The sequence below is a fragment of the Ammospiza nelsoni genome, chromosome 4 (assembly GCF_027579445.1).
Source record: "Ammospiza nelsoni isolate bAmmNel1 chromosome 4, bAmmNel1.pri, whole genome shotgun sequence".
NCBI classification, from domain to species: Eukaryota; Metazoa; Chordata; class Aves; order Passeriformes; family Passerellidae; genus Ammospiza; species Ammospiza nelsoni.
Genome location: NC_080636.1, coordinates 47,505,562 through 47,525,680, shown reverse-complemented (window position 1 = coordinate 47,525,680; position 20,119 = coordinate 47,505,562). Strand labels below are relative to the sequence as shown.

Below are 20,119 nucleotides of genomic sequence, written 5' to 3'. Positions count from 1 at the left end.
GTTTAAGAAAAGCTTTGTTTTTTCTGCTACTATTGCTGCATATCAGCTAAGGCCTTTCCCTAAAATATTCTCATAAGACCCTACAATGTGGGCATAGTTTGGGAATGCCTCGTAGCCCCTGCTGAGGTCGATGTCCTGCTGATACCTGCCCCCCACCTGTGCCTGTGCAGGAGCACCTCTCGCAAGAAAGCCACGGGCTTTGCTGCTGTGCACCAGCTGTTCACCGAGCGCTGGCCAACAACACCCACCAACAGGAGTGTCACTGGCACCACCACAGAGAGAAACATTGACTTTGAGCTCGATATCAGGGTTGAAATTGATTGTGGGAAGTGTGTGCTGCATCCCACCATGCTCCAGCAAGAGCACGATGACATCAGTTTGCGAAGGTAAGAAATGCATGCGTTAGTTTATTACCAGCAATTAATTATCACTGCTTAATAACAGCACCATAAGTTGTTCTGGCCCAATGTGACACAGCAAATTACTTTAATAACATGAGGATATTTGTTTCAGGAGCTATGATCGGAGTTCCAGGAGTTTGGATCAAGAGTCTCCTTCAAAAAAGAAGAAATTTCAGACTAATTATGCATCTACTACTCACTTGCTTGCTGGCAAGAAAGTGCCATCATCTCTACAGACAAAATCCAGTGATGTGGAAACAACAGTGTTTTATATTCCTGGGGTGGATGTAAAGGTAAAATGAAGGGATAACTCAGCAGGGAGGCAGTGACAATGTTTTCTTTCCAACAGAGTCAAACTGTACATTTCCTTGGTTTTTAATCATTGTGTCTATATCCTAGCATGAACAGGTCTCAACAAAAATGTCCTTGTATTTTGTGATTTGAAATCCGAATGGAGTAAGAACAGGGAAAAATCTGTTGCTGCTGAACAAAAACTTGATATAATTCTGTTGAGGCAATGCCATGAATCAAATGCTCCTCACTTGATACAGCTTGGCTTTTCTAGTCTTGCAATGTTGAAGGACCATGTATTCCATGCTGTACTCAGGGATAACTGTTATACCTCAGGTCCTGCCTGTTGCTTCTAGTCAAATTCAGGAGTGACTAAACATTCTCTACAACTTTTGTTATGTTCTGTGTTCTCAGTAGTAGTCTACTGTGCACATGGAGGAGGTGTGAACTCCTGGGTTCAGAGGTATTTTGGGGTTTTTTGTGCCAGTTTCTGTATTCCTGTGTTCAGTAGTGGAACAGTTCCACCACACAGACATAGTTGTGCATAGGTGGCACAGGGTGCATGTCATGTAACAGAGAGAAAAACAAGCTTTAGTGTTCCTAAATCATGAATTTCCTCTGTTTCTCTGTGTTTTGTTGAATGTTTTAATAGTTTATTAATTTATCTCTTTTTTTACTAAGTTTTCAGTTCTTTTTGTGTATAGGATGTGAATTGGAATGTAATGTATATTACAATGATATTTCTGTAAAAATGAGAAGAAATAAATTTTGGAGGGAAGGACTGGCACCAAATGGCTGTACAGCAATTGAATTCTTTGTGTGAAGTAACTTGGATCTTGCTTTGCTTTCCAGCTGCACTACAACTCCAAGACTCTAAAGACTGAATCTCCAAACACTTCTCGAGGATCCTCTTTGCCACGCACCCTTTCCAAAGAGTCCAAGCTGTATGGTATGAAAGATACTGCCACATCTCCTCCTCTCTCTAGCACTATCCACAGCAAGACTAACACCTTACTTCCTCCCCAACCCCCACCCATCCCATCAGGTACTTATGGACAAACTTTCTGAACCTTTCATGGATATTTTTTTCCTTGGTGTAATCTACTGCCTTTAGATCTGGCTGCACCTTACCTGGAGCACTGTGTTTATCCAGGTTTGACTTTAGCTGCAGAAACCTGACCCCAGAAGCAAAAATGCAGTTCATGAAGCTGTATTTTCAGACATTGGTTGCCAAAGCAGTCTCATTAATAATTTTGTCATAGTCACCATATCCCAGTGTTGGGCTGTCACTGCCTTCTCCCAGTTTTCATTTAACCAAAGAACGTTGGAAAGCAGTGTAAATATCTGTGTCTCACCCATTGAAGGCCTCTAAATAGCCATGATTTGGAGTAACATGAGTTCTAATACAGGCTTTGTCGTGTCTCCAATGATTCCTGTTCTCAAGCAGGAGGCTGTTGTTACCTCCTGTTGGATCCAGAGGCATGTAGATTGCATCTCCCGTTTCTGAGACATTCACTCTTCTCTCCTTGGCATTGAAATGCTGCTTTAAACACAAAGCCAAAATTTTGCCAGAACTTGATCACCAAGCAAAATTAATAACTGGAAGTCATGCTTGAGGATTTTACCTTATAAATCACCAGAGATGCTGGGAGAGAAGAGTGAAATGGGAATACTTTCCTCAGTTCTCCATGCTGTTGAACCATTAGCTCTTACTCCTTTAGGTGGCCATCCTCTTTGATTACCAGATGTTGCGTAGTGGTTTATGCTACTTCACTTTGGTTCTCTACTCTACCTTTCTAATCTTTGCCTTTGAATTCTTACCACATGATGTCCAGATCCTGAGTCTTGCTGGTTAAATGTCTGTAAGCTCTGCATTTGGTGTGGAAATTGCACTTGTATGATAATGTATATGGCCCCCCAAGACTGCAGATTGGCTTGTAATTGCTTTATTTCTTTATGCATTTTATTTCTGTAAGTATTTATTAGTCTTGAATGGTTTTGAAAAACACCTATTGTTGTTTATACTACTTTTTTATAATAGTACTCTTCCTCTGGAATGGAGACAACTTGTTGTATTGTCTTTGGTTTCCAGTAAAAGTAAGATAGGACCATGTTGTCAAGAGACATGAGACAGAATAATTTGCACAGAATGGGAAGTCAGTGTTTTCTTTTTTTTTAACAAATGAAAGGATTTTAATCTCTGTTTTAGTAGTTAATTTCTATATTTGTCTTGGAGAATTTTAAATCTGACTCCATTGATGTATATTCATTCTAATAGCTGTATAGCATAGAGACAGCAAGTGAGCTGGTACTTATATCTTCTCTGCATATTAATATTTTGATGAGCATGGATTCAAGATTCCTCTTCCACAAATTTACAAGACAGTAACCTTTTTATTTGTTTATCCTCTGGCTAATTCCAAGCTTTCAAAAATTATGGTTTAGAATCTTTAGTCATTCTTTGCATAAATATAGTAGGACTTGCCATTTGCAGTTTTAATGTTTTTATGTGTTTTTCTCTATTTAAACTGATATTCTTTCCAGACTTGTTGATTTAATTTTCCTAATACCACTTTAATTTCCAGTCAGCTGTGGTTACTTTGCACTGGGTATTTGGAGGAGAAGTGTCTGTGTTTGCTTTCAGTGCTATTTTCTAAAAAGTGAGGTGGTGACAATGACAACAGAGTGCTTGGTTGAGAACATGAGCAATGGAATTACTACAATTAAGCCTTACAGACTAATGGTTATTTCTGCAAAGAGAAAACTTAATGGCTTCATTTCTTCTAGCAGACCTGGTCTAGATCTCTTCAGATGATAGAGAAAATAAGAGGGCACAGCTTGATAAGTTATGAAGTGCCTTCTAATGTTTATCAGTTACTGCTCAGTGCTATTACCTTAGGCAAATGTACCTTCTCAATCTTGCAGCCAAAGGGAAAGGAAGTGGTGGAGTGAAAACTGCTAAACTCTACGCATGGGTTGCTCTCCAGTCACTGCCAGAGGAGATGGTGATCAGCCCCTGCCTCCTGGACTTCCTGGAGAAAGCCCTTGAAACCATTCCCATCACACCCATTGAAAGGAATTACACAGGTCAGTTGCATAGCTGTATTCTGGCACTCTGTGCTTTTTTGGTGTTGACCTGTTTTCCCCTTCAAATTCCACTTTCTAATGAGTTTTTGTGCTTGTTAAAAGCTGTTAGTTCCCAGGATGAAGACATGGGACAGTTTGATTTACAAGATCCCTTGGAAGAGTCCACAACATCCTTGGTGTCGTCCTCAACATCAGCATACTCCTCCTTCCCTGTAGATGTGGTGGTTTATGTACGAGTCCAGGTGAGGGTTTAACTCAACATTCAGGGGGGTAGCTTGCTTTAGTCGCTGTCATTTTAACAAGCCATGGTTCTAAATTTCATTTTTAAGGAATAAAAGCTCTTGAAGAAAACTTCATAAAGAAAAAAGTCAAGCGTCCCTTCTGAATGCTTTATTTTCTTTCTGCCTGCCAGCCCTCTCAAATCAAGTTCAGCTGCTTGCCAGTATCCAGAGTTGAGTGTATGCTGAAGTTGCCTTCCCTGGATCTTGTTTTCTCTTCCAACCGAGGAGAACTGGAAACTTTAGGCACAACATACCCATCAGAAAGTGTGTCCATTGGTGGCAGTACTCCACAGAGTGGCTCCAAGAATTCAGCTGGTAAATCTGGAGCACCAGGTAATACGTGTGTGAATGTTGACTGATTCAGAATATTTAAGCTATATTGCTGATAAAGGGCATAATTTGAAGTGTATTTGGTCTGTTTAATATTGCTCTTACCATTAAGCATTATTTCATGTTTGAAAATGCTTTAAAAATCTGGTTTTTTGCCCCCAGGTTCATCCCCTGGCCTCGGCAGCCCTCTGGGCCGGACGAGGCACAGCAGCAGTCAGTCAGATCTGACGACTTCCAGCAGCAGCTCTTCGGGCCTGAGCTTTACTGCCTGCATGTCTGACTTCTCCCTTTATGTGTTCCACCCCTATGGAGCTGGAAAACAAAAATCAGCTGTTACTGTGCTGACCCCAGGATCGGGAGCCTTGGGTACGGAATGAGGTTTTGTTTGCTTTGATGAACATGATTCAAGTGTGGCACAGGTTTCTGAACTGCAGAATTGAAGGGATCACACAAGATGAAACTGTTTCCTTCCTTCTTGTAGGGAATGTGGATGAGGAGCCCACTTCGGTCACTGGCCGGAAGGACTCCCTGAGCATCAACCTGGAGTTTGTGAAAGTCAGCCTGTCACGGATCAGGCGTTCAGGAGGCTCCTCCTTTTTTGAGAGTCAGTCTGTGAGCAAAGCGACCAGCAAGATAGACACCACTTTGATCAACATATCTGGTAAATGCTTCTTTCATTTTAATCCCAGCTAATTACAGAACTGCTGTTCCATTGATGGGCTTTACTCTTGGCAGCTTTTTTTTTTTTTTTGGAAGATCTGTGTACTTATTTTTTGCCCCTGCACATGGGATCCTGACTTACTGGGGAAATAGCAGGATGGTTGTGAGTAATTTGCCATTAAAATCCTCCCATGAGGAGTCTGAGGCACATCCAACACAAGCAGGACTCAACATAATCTGTATTCTTGGGTTCTACTGTGTCTTTATGAAATGCATTTTTATGTAATGGCTGGACTTGAAGAAATAGCAACACCTTAGGAAAACTGTTTTTTCATGACAGCAGAGACAACACTATTAGGTGAAGGAGAATATGACTTGGTTATCAAAACCTGTTATTACTGGGAATTTACAACTGTGTGCGTGTGCTTTTTCAGCTGTCTGTGACATAGGATCTGCTTCTTTCAAGTATGACATGCGCCGCCTCAGCGAGATCCTGGCCTTTCCCAGGGCTTGGTACAGGAGAAGCATTGCTAGAAGGCTCTTCCTGGGTGATCAGACAATAAATCTGCCAGGTAAGAGACTGCTACTTATCACAAAAAAACTTGTTACTCAAAGAGAGTAGGAATTTTATGAGCATTTATTACCTGTGTCATATTAAATCATTGGATACATGTAAATGTATTATTCCATATGCAGTCACTCAGAGATGCCTTGTAGGAAATCCTAGACAGAAGAAGTGATAAAGTAATAATTTAAAGAGCATATTCCAAGGCCAGGTACGATGGGGCCCTGAGCAACCCAATCTAATAAACCCTGCCCATGGCAGGGTTGGAACCAGATATTTAAGGCCCTTCTCAAACCATTCTGTAGTTCTATGATATATTAAAAAAGAGTAGAAAACTTTGAGTTATGTTAAATGAAATAGTTTTATTTCTTAGTACTACTTAGTGTATGTGAGGATATGGTTAGACACAAATGAAATGGTTTTTCTGTGTTTCCTGTGCTGCGTTTTCTCCAGTAGCATCAGGCCCTGGCACACCAGATTCAATTGAAGGAGTGAGCCAGCACCTTTCTCCTGAATCCTCGAGAAAAGCATACTGCAGGACATGGGAGCAGCCCTGCCAGTCTGCTTCCTTCACTCACATGGCACAGTCCCCCAATGTTTTCAGTGAGCACAGTGCCAGCAGCAGTATGTCACCTGGGACAGCATCTCACAGCCTCAAGTCTCCAGCTGTCACAAGATCCAGGAGCGTGTCTGACTCTTCAGTGCCTCAGAGGGGTGAGTAGATAATGACTTGTATATTTTTTTTTTCAAGTATTTCCAGCAGTTGTATGAAAGAAGTATGTCATTACTGCTTTGAAAATATTCTTTTCCACAGTGTCTGGCACTGGAGAGTCAATAGTTAGAGAAGGTAAAATGTCTAAAATGGGTGAATGAAAGTTGTTAGCATATTTTCCATAAAATTTCCCTATCTGAGTCAATTTCTGTGATAGCTAAAGCAATGCATATTGCAAATCCTCTAGTTCTCACTTATCTTTTCTCATGGTTTTGTGCTCTTTGTAAATATTGTGCTTGTCAGTCATTTTGTAATATTCAAAATGGATATATTCTGCTAGTTTTTCCTAGTATGTGGAATATTTTCCTATATGTGGAATAATTTACATTTTTGTTTGGTTTTTTCTGTTTAGATACTCTCTCAAAAACATCAACTCCATTTAATAAGTCAAATAAAGCGGGCAGCCAGCAAGGAACACCGTGGGAAACACTGGTTGTGTTTGCTATGAACCTAAAACAATTAAATGTTCAAATGAATATGAGCAATGTAATGGGCAATACTACGTAAGTATAAAATATGATCTAGTTTTAACACTTGGTGGTGTTTTGAGGGCAAAAAAGCAATATTTTCCCCACAGACTGTTTACAGTCTGTTGACTTGTAGCTTTAAAATCCTACCCTTTGCAGTTTTGGACTGAGAATTCCCTCTTGAATACTGTAGTTGCTTAATCCTGAAGTCACATATGTCTAAACCCCACCTTATTTACTGCTTTCCAATAGATTCAGTTTCTCTCTTGGCAGCCTGGCAAGTTGTTGTCTATTTTGACCTCTGTTCTAGGTGGACCACCAGTGGTTTGAAAAGTCAGGGCCGTCTGTCTGTGGGCAGCAGCAGAGATCGGGAAATCAGCATGTCTGTGGGCTTGGGAAGGTCCCAGCTGGACTCCAGAGGAGGGGTTGTTGGAGGTACCATAGATGTTAACACCTTGGAGATGGTGGGTAAGTTGGAAAGTGCTCCAGTCAATAAAGGTGATATCACTGGAAAAACTGATTTTCATCTCTTTAATTCTGTATTTCTCTATTGCTTTGGTTCTATTTCAGCTCATATTTCTGAGCACCCAAACCAACAGCCCAATCATAAAATTGAAATTACTATGGGTTCTACTGAAGCGCGTGTTGACTACATGGGATCCAGTATCCTCATGGGAATCTTCAGTAATGCTGATCTTAAACTGCAGGATGAATGGAAGATTAATCTGTATAATAATCTGGATTCGAGCATGACTGATAAAAGGTGATAATATTTCCTGTGCTTAAAATGTATGATGTTTGATAATGTCAAATGTCTTCTGTCCAATACTGCTAACCAGAAATGTGTTTGCTAGAATGCAAAGGGTTCATTGTTTGGTTTTGGTTGTGGGTTTTTTTATTGTCAGTAGGGAATTGACAATAAAAAAACCGGTTTATTTTCTTGCTATTTTTTATATCTAGTGAGATATTTGTCCATGGGGACTTGAAATGGGATATCTTCCAAGTGATGATTTCAAGGTCAACTACACCAGACCTGATCAAAATAGGAATGAAACTCCAGGAGTTCTTCACGCAGCAGTTTGATACAAGCAAGCGAGCTCTGTCCACGTGGGGACCTGTTCCATATCTCCCTCCCAAGACAGTGGCAAACAACTTGGAGAGAGCCTCACATGAGCAATGTAAGTGCTACCAAAAAATATGATTCCCAATTAAAATGTTTTAATTGCAAAAGTTACCTAGGAGACAGTGTCAGGGAAACAGAAAGTATTACTCGTAATTCCAATTTTTACTAAAAATAGAACTATGCCAGCAGCTTTTTCTGCATCTTGCCTGAGGTTTGTTGTTCGCGTTTGCTCTATAGTGTTGGATGCAGCCCATCATCGCCACTGGCCAGGAGTTCTGAAGGTGGTATCTGGGTGCCACATATCCCTGTTCCAGATGCCACTGCCAGAAGATGGGATGCAGTTTGGAGGATCCATGAGCCTGCATGGGAACCATATGACCCTGGCTTGTTTTCATGGACCTAATTTCCGCTCAAAATCGTGGGCCTTATTTCACCTGGAAGAACCCAATATTGCATTTTGGACAGAAGCTCAGAAAGTTTTGGAAGATGGTAATTTAAACTGTTTACTCATTCCTCTAAATTTCTTTAAATGAGTTTTTAATGATGTATTATTACATGAGAATAAATGAAAAATTCATAATCTTTGTCTGAATCAAGAATATTTCCCAAAAATATACAATTTATCTAAAAATAATCTGTTCCCTCCACATCTTTACCACAATTTTGCCTTATGTGTGGAATAAAGTACATTTTCAAGTGTACTGGGTATGTCCCTGATAATGAGCCTACCGAGTGGATTTGCTGGCTTTTTAATTGTTTGTGTAGTCTTTCCTAGCTGTATGATGAGTTTTGGTGATCTTATTGCTTATATTAGTCTTGATATTGTGAAGTTGTGTTGTTTGTAAATACCGAGGATGTGATTTCTCTGTTGTTTTCAAGCTTTATACCAGCATTTATACCACTGGCACACGAATTATTCATATTAAGTACCTGTAGGAGAATGAGAGAAAATTCCACTACCCTCACTAAGCTGCTTTTACTTTTTTTTTTTCCTCTCCCATACCACGCTGCCCACACCTCCAATGCAGGCACCAGTGAGCACTCCACGTACATTGTTCAAACCCTGGACTTTCACTTGGGCCATAACACCATGGTGACCAAGCCCTGTGGGGCCCTGGAGAGCCCCATGGCCACCATCACCAAGATAACACGGCGGCGCCACGAAAATCCCCCCCACGGAGTTGCCAGCGTCAAGGAGTGGTTCAATTATGTGACAGCCACGAGGAACGAAGGTTAGAGTCAGCTTCCCTCAGTCTGGGGATTGATCTGCTTGCACAGGGAGCTGTTGGAAAGCTGCTGCATCTCAAGTGTATAAACAACAAATTTGATGGACCTTTTCTAGACACGCTTTTGGGAGCAGAATAAAAATCTTCTCAATAATCATACAGCAGCAGTTTTACAAGTGACTTTTCTTAACTTTTTTGCCTTGTCATGATTTAACATCTCCCATTGTTCCTGTAGAGTTGAACCTGCTGCGGAATGTTGATGCCAACAATCCAGAGAGCAGCACAACAGTGAAAAGCTCGAGCTTGCTAAGTGGCTTCAGGGGTGGCTCCAGTTACAACCATGAAACTGAAACCATCTTTGCATTGCCAAGGATGCAGCTGGATTTTAAATCTATTCATGTTCAAGAGCCCCAAGAGCCTTCATTACAAGGTGCAGTAAAATATAATTTGGTTTTTCTTGGTGAAAAAGTATTTCTTGCAAATTAGGAGTTAAAGACAAAGGTAGTGGGCTGATAAGAGGGTTTAATTAGAATTGCTGCAGATCTACAAGAAAAAATAACATTTTGTAGTAAAATGTAGAGGGAATTATTTTAAGAGAGTGACGATCTAGTGCAGAGACGGGTTGCTGTAGAAAACAACTAAGAAATGAATATGAACATTTCAGCTACACTGGCTGTTTTCATAGGTTGGTTTCCTTATATTTATTAAAATGTTAACTGCGGTCCTTCCTCTCAAAAGTTGCTGATTCAATGAAAATATTATTTTCAAATGATTTGCCTTCCAATTCTATGTACTTTTAGACTTACTGTATGTACTTGTAAGTGTACTGATGCTATTTTTATTTGGCTGTAGATACAAGTGTTAAACCAAAGGTGGAATGCAGTGTGGTAACTGAATTTACAGACCACATCTGTGTGACCATGGATGCTGAACTGATCATGTTTCTGCATGACTTGGTGTCTGCTTATCTAAAAGAAAAAGAAAAAGGTGAGTTGTTGTTCAGGAAGTAACACTTGTCTAGACCAAATACTCTTAAGTCTCCTATTTTTATTTGTAGTTTTTTTTATTTTTAGTTAAATACCATCTTTCTTTTCATAAGATGGTATAGGCAGATGAAAACTTTCAGAAAGCTTTATTCTTGCTATTGCAATCCTTTCATCTGTGGGGTCCTTTTAAGACATGCATTTTTCTGATTTCAGAATTATGTACTTTTCTGCCTTTTTAATGTTCAGTTGCAGCATTCAAATTTGGCATGGTCATTCTTAAGCAATATGTGGCCTTCTGCAGAAAATCTGGAAACATGAGGTGGTTCTCTTCTTGTTGAGACTTGTGCTTTTGTTTTATTTAAACTGTGTACAAAAAGAATCCAAGTGAGCTGCTCATGGCTGACTGGTGTTTTTCCTCTCTCCCCCTTGCAGCAATTTTTCCTCCTCGCATTCTGGCTGCTCGTCCAGGGCAGAAGAATTCTGTTGGTGTCCTTGAGGACAGCTCCACTGATAAAGAGGCAGAGGAAAGCATTACCTACACTACAGTTGACTGGAGAGAGTTTATGTGCAATACTTGGCATTTGGAACCCACACTCAGGTAACAAGCAGCTTTAGTAGCTGCAGTCTCTTTGGCTGTGCATTAACTTCTGGGTTAGATTTTATGCACATTAAAGGCATTTTTGGAGGTGCTTCTGAATTAGGATACAGTGAACTTTAAACTCATCAATTTCAGGTTTTTCACCTCTTCCTTTGAGAGGATGTTCCATTGATCATCTTGAGCTTATGTGTCTAAATCAAGTTTGAAACAATGCCTGTTAGATTTAAGATTTGGCCATGAGTAACACTGGGGAAAATTGACTTTTTTTGTATATACAAATGCCTGTTTGCTATATTTATATATTTGAGACTGAGTCTATTTATTGCTTTTCTAGATTAATATCCTGGACTGGGAGAAAAATTGATCCTGTTGGTGTTGACTACATCCTCCAAAAGCTGGGCTTTCACCATGCAAGGACTACTATCCCTAAGTGGCTGCAGCGTGGTGTTATGGATCCTTTGGACAAAGTTTTGTCAGTCCTTATAAAGAAACTTGGTACTGCACTACAAGATGAAAAGGAGAAGAAAGGAAAAGACAAAGAAGAATATTAAAAGTACAATGTGACAACCCTAAATCCATTTGATTTTATCAAAGTGTTTTATTATATTTTAAGAACTTAAATATGGTTTAAAGAGAAACCTAACAGCTTTTTGCTACTCTATTTAAAACTTACATTGTGAGTAACTGTTTATTGTGGTACTTGATACCATTCTGTATTTGAAGTTATTGCATGATAATGATGATGACCAATGTATATTCTGTGAAGGAATAGCTGGAACACTGTAAATCTGCTCCTCAGCGTCCATTTTATGATGTGCAATATGATCCTGCATCTTTACAATACTTGCAGATTAACTGTGAATTTTCTTAAAATTTTACTTGCCATAACACAAACCCCTCGTTGATGTGACCAGTAATTGATTTGTCAATGTAGACTGGTGTAAATTATATATATATATAACTTATGAAACTGTGATTGCCTTAGTGCTAAAAATCATGAAGTTTATTACACTTGTAATAAAATTTAACTACTGTACAGGACCTTTTTTTTTTGCATCGATCAAGGAAGCTGAACTACGAGAAGAGTGTTTTAAGTGTAACTCTGCAGACTGTGATTGAAGTGAGGTCAAGCCCAGAAGCCGGGAGCTCGGCAAGCAGCCGGAAGGCGGGAAGCGCCGCCCCCACCCAGCAGGGCGGACGCGGCGCTTTCGCCGGGATCGGGGAAGCGGCTGCTCCCGTTCCCTCACGGCTCTGGCGGCTTCGGGTGCCGCCCTTGCCCGGCGGGAGCGGCTCGGGAAGGTGAAGCAAGCGGCTGGGAAGCGCTACTGAAGCCGAGTCGGCAGCACAGGGGGCAAAGCTTAGTAGCGCCCTCGCTCCCTCAGCTCCCCCCTCAGCTGCAGCTGCGGCCTCGCGCCTCGGCCGCGCCCCTCACAAAGGGCGGGAAGGGCCGAGAGGGGCCGGCCCCGGCTCTGAGGGACCGGCGGGCTGAGGGGGGGGAGCGCTGCTCGGCTCTCGGAGGCCATCGCCTCAGGGCAGCCGGCACTTCCTCGGCTCCTCCAGCTTCGTGAGCCCTTAGGGGCGCTTGGCCTGTCCGCGGGTGTGAGCGCTGAGGCATCTTCCACAGCAGGACCAGGGCAGCAGGTGCAGGTACCAAACCCTTTAACTGCGGCGCCGCTGGCTTGGCCTGGAAGCTTGAGAGGGATCAGCTTTGCTGCTTTAGTTCGCCTCAGTCCCTCAGGAGAGTTGTTCTGAGGTGTGTCCTTCGAGGGGCAGGGCCGCCTTAGGCGTGAGGGGAGGTGGTGTAACAAAAGGAGAACTGGCTGCCGTGTGGGGAAGGACACCGGGTCTGGGTTCTACCCCAGCTCTGGGCGAGTTGTTCTTGGTGTTCCTATGAAATAGCTTGACCAGGAGAACTGCTGGGTTGTTTGCAGGTTGTTTTTGCTGCTGCTAGCATTAGTGAGTTAAGTTTCCTTAGGTCAGTCGGAAATGGCGAGCAGCTCTGGCTGCTTTGAGGGTGCGGCAATGTTCGCCTTCGACCCCGCACCTGAGAAGATTTTGCTCCCCGAGGTTCTCAGACAGCCAATTTCAAAGGATCTCTCCGAGCCTGTGATTGCAAGGCTGAATCCTCCATCTTGTATGATGTGCAGTGAACCAGGGGTGATGAAAAATCCAGGTATAGTTTGCAGTTTATACACCGGGATTGGCTGTTAATGCTGTTGAAAGTAACTTTGCTTTTTCTTATCGCTGTGTTTTCTTACATGACTACTTTGGCATCTCCTTAAACTTGTCCCTCCTCTTCTAAAGCCTTTTTGTGCTGGAAGTTTTTTAGGCATTTGTTGTGGGGTGGCCTGTGTAGTCTGCAGCATTACCTGTTTATAAAGTTCAAGTTAACTGTAGAGTAACAAAATATAGAATATGTTCTGCTGCATGAATTTTATAAATAACGTTGTGAAAGGGTTTAACTGCAGTTTGAGATGTCCCAGGGTGTATTTTGAATTGCTTTGAGTAGTTGTGTTGCAGTAAAGGCACTGTTAAGACTCTTAAAAGTGAGGATTTCTTGTTGGCTGGGAAGTGGTTGTGCTTGAAGCTGATTGTTGCATCCATCCAGTGGTTGCTGAAACTTCTGTCGTGTCTCAGAACAAGGAGTCCTGCTGCTGCCCAGCTTTGTGTGGAAGAAACACAGGCTCCACTGTTGGCTATCTGCCATCAGCAACTTGGATTTGATTGTTCATTTGCAAGAGAGGGGAGGGGGATATATGTTGTTTTGTTTGTTGTTAGCAGATTTTCAGAGAGTGTGTTCAGTTCTCCCCTTAATTTTGTTTAAGGACATTTTCTTTCTGAAGGAGCTGACACCACCACATTTTCAGCCTTTCTCTCGCAGAATGACCTGGATTTGATTGAAAGATACAAACAGGGAGTAATAAACTCAGTGTCTGCCTTGCATCTGTTTGCCAAAACACACCACCTGCAGCTTGAATTGAAAGAAACCAGCGTGGCCGGTAAACACTTCTGCTACCAAATAAAGTGGTGTTTGGGTGTCCTTGAGGGTATCTGAGTTGATTGGGTGGTGCTGACACAGCTGAACCTTGTTACTGTTGATGCCGCTGCCCCCGCTTGTGTTGGCTTTTGGCTGTGCTGTCCTTGCCTCCACAGCTGTGTGTCCTTATCAGGTGCTACAGAAATCGATCGGGTCAATTTGCTTTAATTATGGCTGTTAGCAGAACTTTGTGAAGAGTGCATGAAGTGAAAGGTGCCAGAATTTTGGGGGAGGTTATGGGTGAGGGTTTTACTTTGCCAAAATTGTCTTTTTGTCTTGTATTTCTTCTAGGAATTAATATAAGGACATAAAGCTGTGGATCAAGTGCCTTAAAATAGTTTCACTGCTTGCGTTCTCTTTTTTGTTCTCCTTTTAAGGTGACGTCATAAGGCCTTACTTTGCCTTTTGTGCTGTGATAAATGGTGTTTGCTACAAGACTGGGCTGGGAAAGAACAAGAAGGAATCTAAATTAAATGCAGCTAAACTGGCTCTTGCTGAGCTACTCAACCTGGAGAATACAGGGGCAAAGTCTTTTGAAGATTCAGGTAAATATTGTAGCAACACCTAATTAGAACTTGAAATGCTTGGCTTAACAGCAGCCTATGCCAAACATCTATAGTTTTATTAGATATTGCAGTATTGGCCTCTGCCAGGTTTTTTGAATCCTTGGGGCAAATCTGTAGTTTGATTCTGAAACTGGTTTTTATTTTTGTCATTTGTGTATACAGAGTTGCATCAGCTGATGCCAGGAACACTGAAGGAATTAATTCGTTGCTGTTGCACTTGATTTGCTACTCACTAGGTGCAGCAACAAGAAGTACATCTCAAGTGGGTTTGAATTTTTATGATTAAAAGGCTTCCCCACTGAGATACTGCTTTCAACAGAGTTCACTTGCCATAATATTTTGAGTTTTGCTGTCTGAATCATTCTAAGCTTACAGGGACTTAAAAGTCAGAAGAGCAGGTTCATAGAGAATTAGAAAGTTTGACTTGCTGCAGATAATGTGAGGTTCATGTTTAGAAATTAGGCATATCCATCCCACTTCAAAATGTTCTTAAATTCTTAGCTTTTTCCTGTGTTCCTGCTGAGCCTCGACCTCCAGGAAACTCTGCTTGTGTTTCAAGAACTGGTAAGGAATAGTCTTGCTTTTCCTCTGTTGATTGAAATTGCTCAGCAAATAGTTTCTTTTTAAAAATTATTCATCTTTTAATACACTTAGTGCTTCTCTATGTTGTTAGTATTGTTTTAAACGTATTTGAAGACTGTAAGAACTCATATTACTAGATCAGTTCTACAATAGGACACACCTTCAGTAAATTGCTTGAATTTGTGTCACCAGTAGTGATAGAAATAGCAGCAGTATTCTCTGTCCTTACTTGAGCTAGTGTGCAGTAGGTGATCCAACTTGGGCTGTATCTGTTGTTACTGTAATGGATGATAAAGACATCAAGTATTTGGGTGTTCTTGAGCTTTTTTTCATCCTGGGGATCTTAAGAATCCCAAAAATGTGTGGTTGTGCTTATACCATGTGTTCAGGGATACATTTGGCAAGTTGCTCATGTCTGTTATTTCTGGTACCTGTAAATTTGTGTCTTGATGGATTCTGTTGTTCCATTTAGGAGGAGAACATATCTATCAAAAGCTCTCACAAACGCTGGAGGAAGTGTTCAACCGCCTGACTAGCCAACATCCTGAGTACCAAAGCTGTGGCAGCTCCCTGGCTGCCTTCATCATTGAGAAGGGCAAGTCTGGGTTGATTGGGAGCTTTGGGGAGGGGGAACACTGAGAGCTTGGGAGCAGCTTGGTGGGCAGCCAGCCCCGATGAACCCCCCACCCTGTGTGCTTTTAGGTGGGCAGCACGAGGTGGTGGCTCTGGGGACAGGAGAATGCAACTACAGCCGGCGCGTGGAGTCCTGCGGGAGGCTCCTGCACGACAGCCATGCCATCGTCACTGCCAGGCGTTCCCTGCTCAGGTGGGAATGTCCCTGCAAATCCTTCCCTTGCCGCCCCTTTGTGCCAGTGTCACTGCTGCACTTGAATTCTATACTTACGGAAACAAATAATAAATAATAATGCAAATGGGTATCCAGATTATATATAATAATTTATTAAAGTATTCAATGTAAAATACATAATTTCCTTTTATTTTAGATACTTGTACAGGCACCTTTTGCTGTTCTATAACAAAAATCCAGCCAAGGCAGAGAGATCCATATTTTGCACAGCACCAGGCTCGAAGCTGCTTACCTTAAAGCAGAACATAACTCTGTCTCTCTACATGAACCAGCTTCCAAAAGGAACTGCTCAGTTAAAATCAGAGGTGTAAGTACCGTGGCATTTCCTGAGATAATAGTGGAAGGTGAATTTTTATTTTGTTTTGGGAACATTAATGTACAGGGTAGTTGTGATATATATGCAGTACAGCTCAATATGGTGATACAGAAAATTTCTTTGTGGGTTATATTAGTTGTTGGTTTTGTTTATTACAGACAATGAGCTGTTAACCCCTTTCCCAAGATAGTATTAAAATACTATGAAATCATGAATTTAACCATTGAGCAAGTGGATGTAATGACCTAATGCCATCAAATGCACTACAAGATTGGAGTACAAAAAGCCTTGAATTGAAACCAGAGGCTCTGCTTTGATGTCTTACCTCTTTGTAACTATGGGAGAAAACTGTTTTGCTTCAGAACAACCACTGGTTTGTCTCCCTTAGGTGTTGTATCTACTTACTTAAATATTTTGAATCACAGTGTGAGTTATGTTTCTAAGGAGATTTTAAGAACCTTACAGCTGCTTTTTCGCAAGTAACTGTTACAGTGTGGGTAGACAAAAAGTGACAGCTTGTTTGCAGCTGTTTGGTTTTTTTTAATGTGTGCATTAAAATTAGACTGGTGGCTAAGATTAGATTGAGTGGCTATTTCCTATTTAAATACTGATTTCAGTATTCTAGGCACTTGAGCAATTCAGTCTGGTGTTTTTAAGAATTACAGACATTGAAGATAACACAAGGCCTAGATGTAGTGGTGATTTTTGTTGTCAAAAGCAGCCTTAGCTAGCGCTTCGTGCAATCTCTGATCAGAGTGCTTGCTCACTGAAATCCGTTCTCCTGTCCTGCCACAGGCATCTTGGTCCCCAGTCCATCTCTGCTTACGAAGCCAGCGAAGAGCTGAGTCTGCACGTTGCCCTGGAAGGCAGGATTTACCTGGCTGTCTGCTGTCCCCCCAAGACTGTCAGAGTGAGCAGCATGTCAGCTGGGGACAAACTCACCAAGTGGGAGGTGGTTGGTCTTCAGGGAGCCTTGCTGAGCCACTTCATCGAACCCGTGTACATCAGCAACATTCTCGTGGGTATGTTCAGTGCCAGCTCCAGGTGGGGGGGTTTGTGTGTTTCTGTATTCCAGTTTGGTTGCATTTTATAAAGCATGAACTAAACCAGAGGTACTTGGAAGAATTAAGAATTGTACTTGGAGATGCAGTGAACCAAAGTGTATTTGTTTAGTAGGCAGTCAGAAATGCTGTTGAATGTTGAGGTAATGTGGGCAAACTCCTCAACATATTTTCTAGTCTGGAAGGTTGAAATTTGAGTAGGGAATGTAAAGAGCTGGTGAAAAACAGTGGTTCAAAAAAGAAAACATTTTCCAGTAAAAATAATGGTGCCTCTGGGGAAGAAAATGGGAAATCATTTTTGTTCTGTGAATTGAATGTTGGAACTGATCTTTACGAACATGAATTTTATGGGAAAAATGACTATAATAGATGAAGAATGCAGAAATATCTGCACTTTTAACTATTTTATTTGATGTACTTGCATGTGGCTGATCTGGTCCTGTTCACTAGGAAATGGAAGTTGTAAGGATACAAAAGGACTGGACATAACCATAAAGCAGCGTCTTGATGATGAACTCATTTCGAAGCTTCCTGTGCATTACCTGGTCAACAGATCTCACATTTACTTGGTGAAAGCTGCGCTGCCAATCCAAACAGATTTGAACCAGTGGTCGCTTAGTTTGAATTGGACATTGTCAGATGCATCCTTGGAGGTTGTGGATGGATTAAGTGGGAAAACCACTGAAAGGTCAGTATTTATCTTCATTTTAATGGGTATAATGGGTTTGTGCTGGCTTATTGTTGTATTCAGTTTTCTAAGCTATGAGAGAAATTCTCTCCTGTGTTAGTTGAAAGCTAATCCTGTGATTAGGTGAAGTTTTAGAGATCTTGTAAGCTCACAGTGAGATTCCAAGACACCGAACAAAACAGCTCTCTCAGTGGAGATTGCCTGTAGTAGTGAAAATGTTTTATCTTTCACAATGCATAAAAGTAATTGGGATTCCAATTGAGATGGATTCCAGCACGATGGCATTCACCAAGTGTTAGTGGGGAGGGGAAAACCCCTGTAAGGCTCCGAGCATCTCCTGCAGTGAGTTTGTTCCCGAGTTCCATGGCTGTTTCCCCGCTCTGCCCGCAGCTCCCCGTTCCGCAGCGGCAGCTGCCTGGCCAGCCGCCTGTGCAAGGCCGCCATGTTCAGCCGCTTCAGGATGCTCGCCAGGGAAGCAGGACGGGCTGACCTGCTCCAGTTTCCAACGTACCATGAGGCAAAGGTGAGCTGATGTGGTGAGAGGGGTCATTTTTGCAGTGTTTGTGCTTGTGTTTAATTGCATGTTGGTGGCAGAGAACTCTGATCCCTCTGAGTAATTCTTGAGCTTTTTCTACAGATCTCTCTGTAACTGTAATTCTTGAGATTTTACAAGGTGTATCTTTTTTCTTCTTTTAGATTAAATCTCAGTTGTACCAAGAAGCTAAAAGCTTGCTGCAAAGCTACCTAGAGCAGCACAGTTACGGATCGTGGATTGTGAAGTCTCCACATATTGAGCAGTTCAGTGATTGATGGAGGTGGATTAAATGTCAAGTTGGTTTGAATGATCTGTTTCAGTAAATAGAGTTCTGAGTAGTAAAATGTTCAACTTTCAAGTTGGTAGTTACAGGAAGAAAACAATTCCAGAACTGCTTCTTGTCAGTTTAAATGCGGTTATTAAACTACCTGTAGTAGTTCAGTCTTTTCCCAAAATTGATGTTTTCTCACAGGTGGGAGTATCCAACAGCTTTGTAAAACTTTGTTCTGCTTTGCCCCTCGGTGCCACCTCATTTCACTGACCCTGACTCCTACAAATCCCCACCCTGTGGAATTAACATGGCTTTTTCCTGATAGTTTCAGGATTTCTGTACGTTGATTTCTTCTTTTTCCTCCCTTTCTCATAACTTTAGAAAAGAAAAAAAAACCAGTAAAAGCTGGATTTCTTCAGAAAAAAGGCATGCTAACATGAGAGTCTTCCAGGAAAAAAAAAACACATGGACAATCTGTGCTTATCTGTAGGCATTCATCCTTTGCTGAGAGTTTTGTGTAGTGTCAGTCTGCCAACTGGCTTATAGTTTATGTTGTTTGTGCTAGAAGAGTTAAATAATAATTTTTGTCCTTCCAAATGTGAAACCTGGAATGACTGGCTGTTAGTCAACTGTTTTGTGATAATTACTGGTTCTGCTGGTGGGTTTAAAGCATTATGCAGGTGTCAAAGCTGTAATTGAGAAAGTAATGCAATGTAGTACAGAAGTCTCCAGAAACAAGATTTTTTCAACTTTTGTGATTTGCCTCAAACCCCATCAGCGTTAATGCTTATGGATGAGTTGGACTCCTGCACTGAAGATGACTTCATCACTGCACTGACAAGTCCTAGTGAAATCATCTGCATCATACACAGTAACCTGGAAAATAGTGCCTGCCACAAGGGAATTTACTCCTTTTGAGTCCTGGTGGGAACATGGTAGCATTGGGAAGGTGTTACTGCATGCCATGTTTGGAGTTGGCTTGGTGTTGTGAACAGTGGCGTGTTCAAGCTAGACAGTACACCTGGATTGTGTTTGTGATTCCTGTAAATCATGTGAGGGGGGTTATACAGTGTTCCCATACATCAGGAATAGTGAGCGTAGGGCTGTAGTCACGTTTCACCTTCTCAGTGTCAGAGGATTCTCAAAGAAGTTCCTCCTCCTGGTGTTTCTTTCCTTGATCTGTTCTTCCAGCTAATAGGAGAGTCTCCTGTTGGGATGATTGTATGCTGACTCACAAGTTGTTGAAACTCGCTGACCTGTTACTGCTTGGTCCTCAACCTTTTTTTGGCTTATGTGCTCTCTTGTTTTCTGTTACTGTCCCTTAATTTTGGGGGTTGTGTGGTGGTTTTTGGTTTATTGTGGCACATGTTCCACAGACTGCTTGTTCCATGTAATGTTTTCTAAGAAT

General features: G+C 41.6%; 2 protein-coding genes across 5 annotated transcripts in view; both read left to right on the top strand.

Moving 5' to 3' along the window:
* BLTP1 (bridge-like lipid transfer protein family member 1) overlaps nt 1-11,828 on the top strand; it is a 93,571-nt gene extending 81,743 nt beyond the window's left edge. Inside the window, exons 67-86 of the mRNA XM_059470222.1 lie at nt 171-386; nt 514-694; nt 1,545-1,737; nt 3,618-3,779; nt 3,882-4,021; nt 4,192-4,393; nt 4,553-4,756; nt 4,872-5,051; nt 5,485-5,622; nt 6,069-6,329; nt 6,740-6,890; nt 7,165-7,322; nt 7,425-7,617; nt 7,815-8,032; nt 8,215-8,466; nt 9,006-9,209; nt 9,439-9,633; nt 10,056-10,190; nt 10,622-10,787; nt 11,122-11,828. Of these exons, the coding sequence (XP_059326205.1) occupies nt 171-386; nt 514-694; nt 1,545-1,737; nt 3,618-3,779; nt 3,882-4,021; nt 4,192-4,393; nt 4,553-4,756; nt 4,872-5,051; nt 5,485-5,622; nt 6,069-6,329; nt 6,740-6,890; nt 7,165-7,322; nt 7,425-7,617; nt 7,815-8,032; nt 8,215-8,466; nt 9,006-9,209; nt 9,439-9,633; nt 10,056-10,190; nt 10,622-10,787; nt 11,122-11,338 (3,766 nt within the window). The 3' untranslated portion in view covers nt 11,339-11,828. The remainder of the gene's footprint in view (nt 1-170; nt 387-513; nt 695-1,544; nt 1,738-3,617; nt 3,780-3,881; nt 4,022-4,191; nt 4,394-4,552; nt 4,757-4,871; nt 5,052-5,484; nt 5,623-6,068; nt 6,330-6,739; nt 6,891-7,164; nt 7,323-7,424; nt 7,618-7,814; nt 8,033-8,214; nt 8,467-9,005; nt 9,210-9,438; nt 9,634-10,055; nt 10,191-10,621; nt 10,788-11,121) is intronic.
* Nucleotides 11,829-12,258: 430 nt separating this feature from the next.
* On the top strand, nt 12,259-18,895 carry ADAD1 (adenosine deaminase domain containing 1). Of its 4 annotated transcripts, none has more exons than XM_059470434.1 (12): nt 12,259-12,434; nt 12,763-12,960; nt 13,655-13,786; nt 14,202-14,369; nt 14,892-14,954; nt 15,445-15,567; nt 15,675-15,798; nt 15,977-16,147; nt 16,952-17,178; nt 17,668-17,905; nt 18,296-18,428; nt 18,602-18,895. In XM_059470434.1, the coding sequence occupies exons 2-12, from the start codon at nt 12,774-12,776 to the stop codon at nt 18,713-18,715; spliced, it is 1,680 nt and encodes a 559-aa protein (XP_059326417.1). In that variant the 5' UTR covers nt 12,259-12,434; nt 12,763-12,773; the 3' UTR covers nt 18,716-18,895. The 4 variants fall into 4 exon arrangements, with proteins under 4 accessions (XP_059326417.1, XP_059326415.1, XP_059326418.1 ...); XM_059470432.1 differs by having other exon boundaries at nt 13,613-13,786; XM_059470433.1 differs by having other exon boundaries at nt 12,391-12,540; nt 13,613-13,786.
* The last annotated feature ends 1,224 nt before the right edge of the window (nt 18,896-20,119 follow it).

Coding starts and splice junctions, on each gene's coding strand:
- ADAD1 (XM_059470432.1), top strand. CDS start 12,774: ATGGCGAGCAGCTCTGGCTGCTTTGAGGGTGCGGCAATGTTCGCCTTC. Junction 14,370..14,891: donor AAAGTCTTTTGAAGATTCAG/GTAAATATTGTA, acceptor TTAAATTCTTAG/CTTTTTCCTGTGTTCCTGCT. Junction 15,568..15,674: donor TGCCTTCATCATTGAGAAGG/GCAAGTCTGGGT, acceptor GTGTGCTTTTAG/GTGGGCAGCACGAGGTGGTG.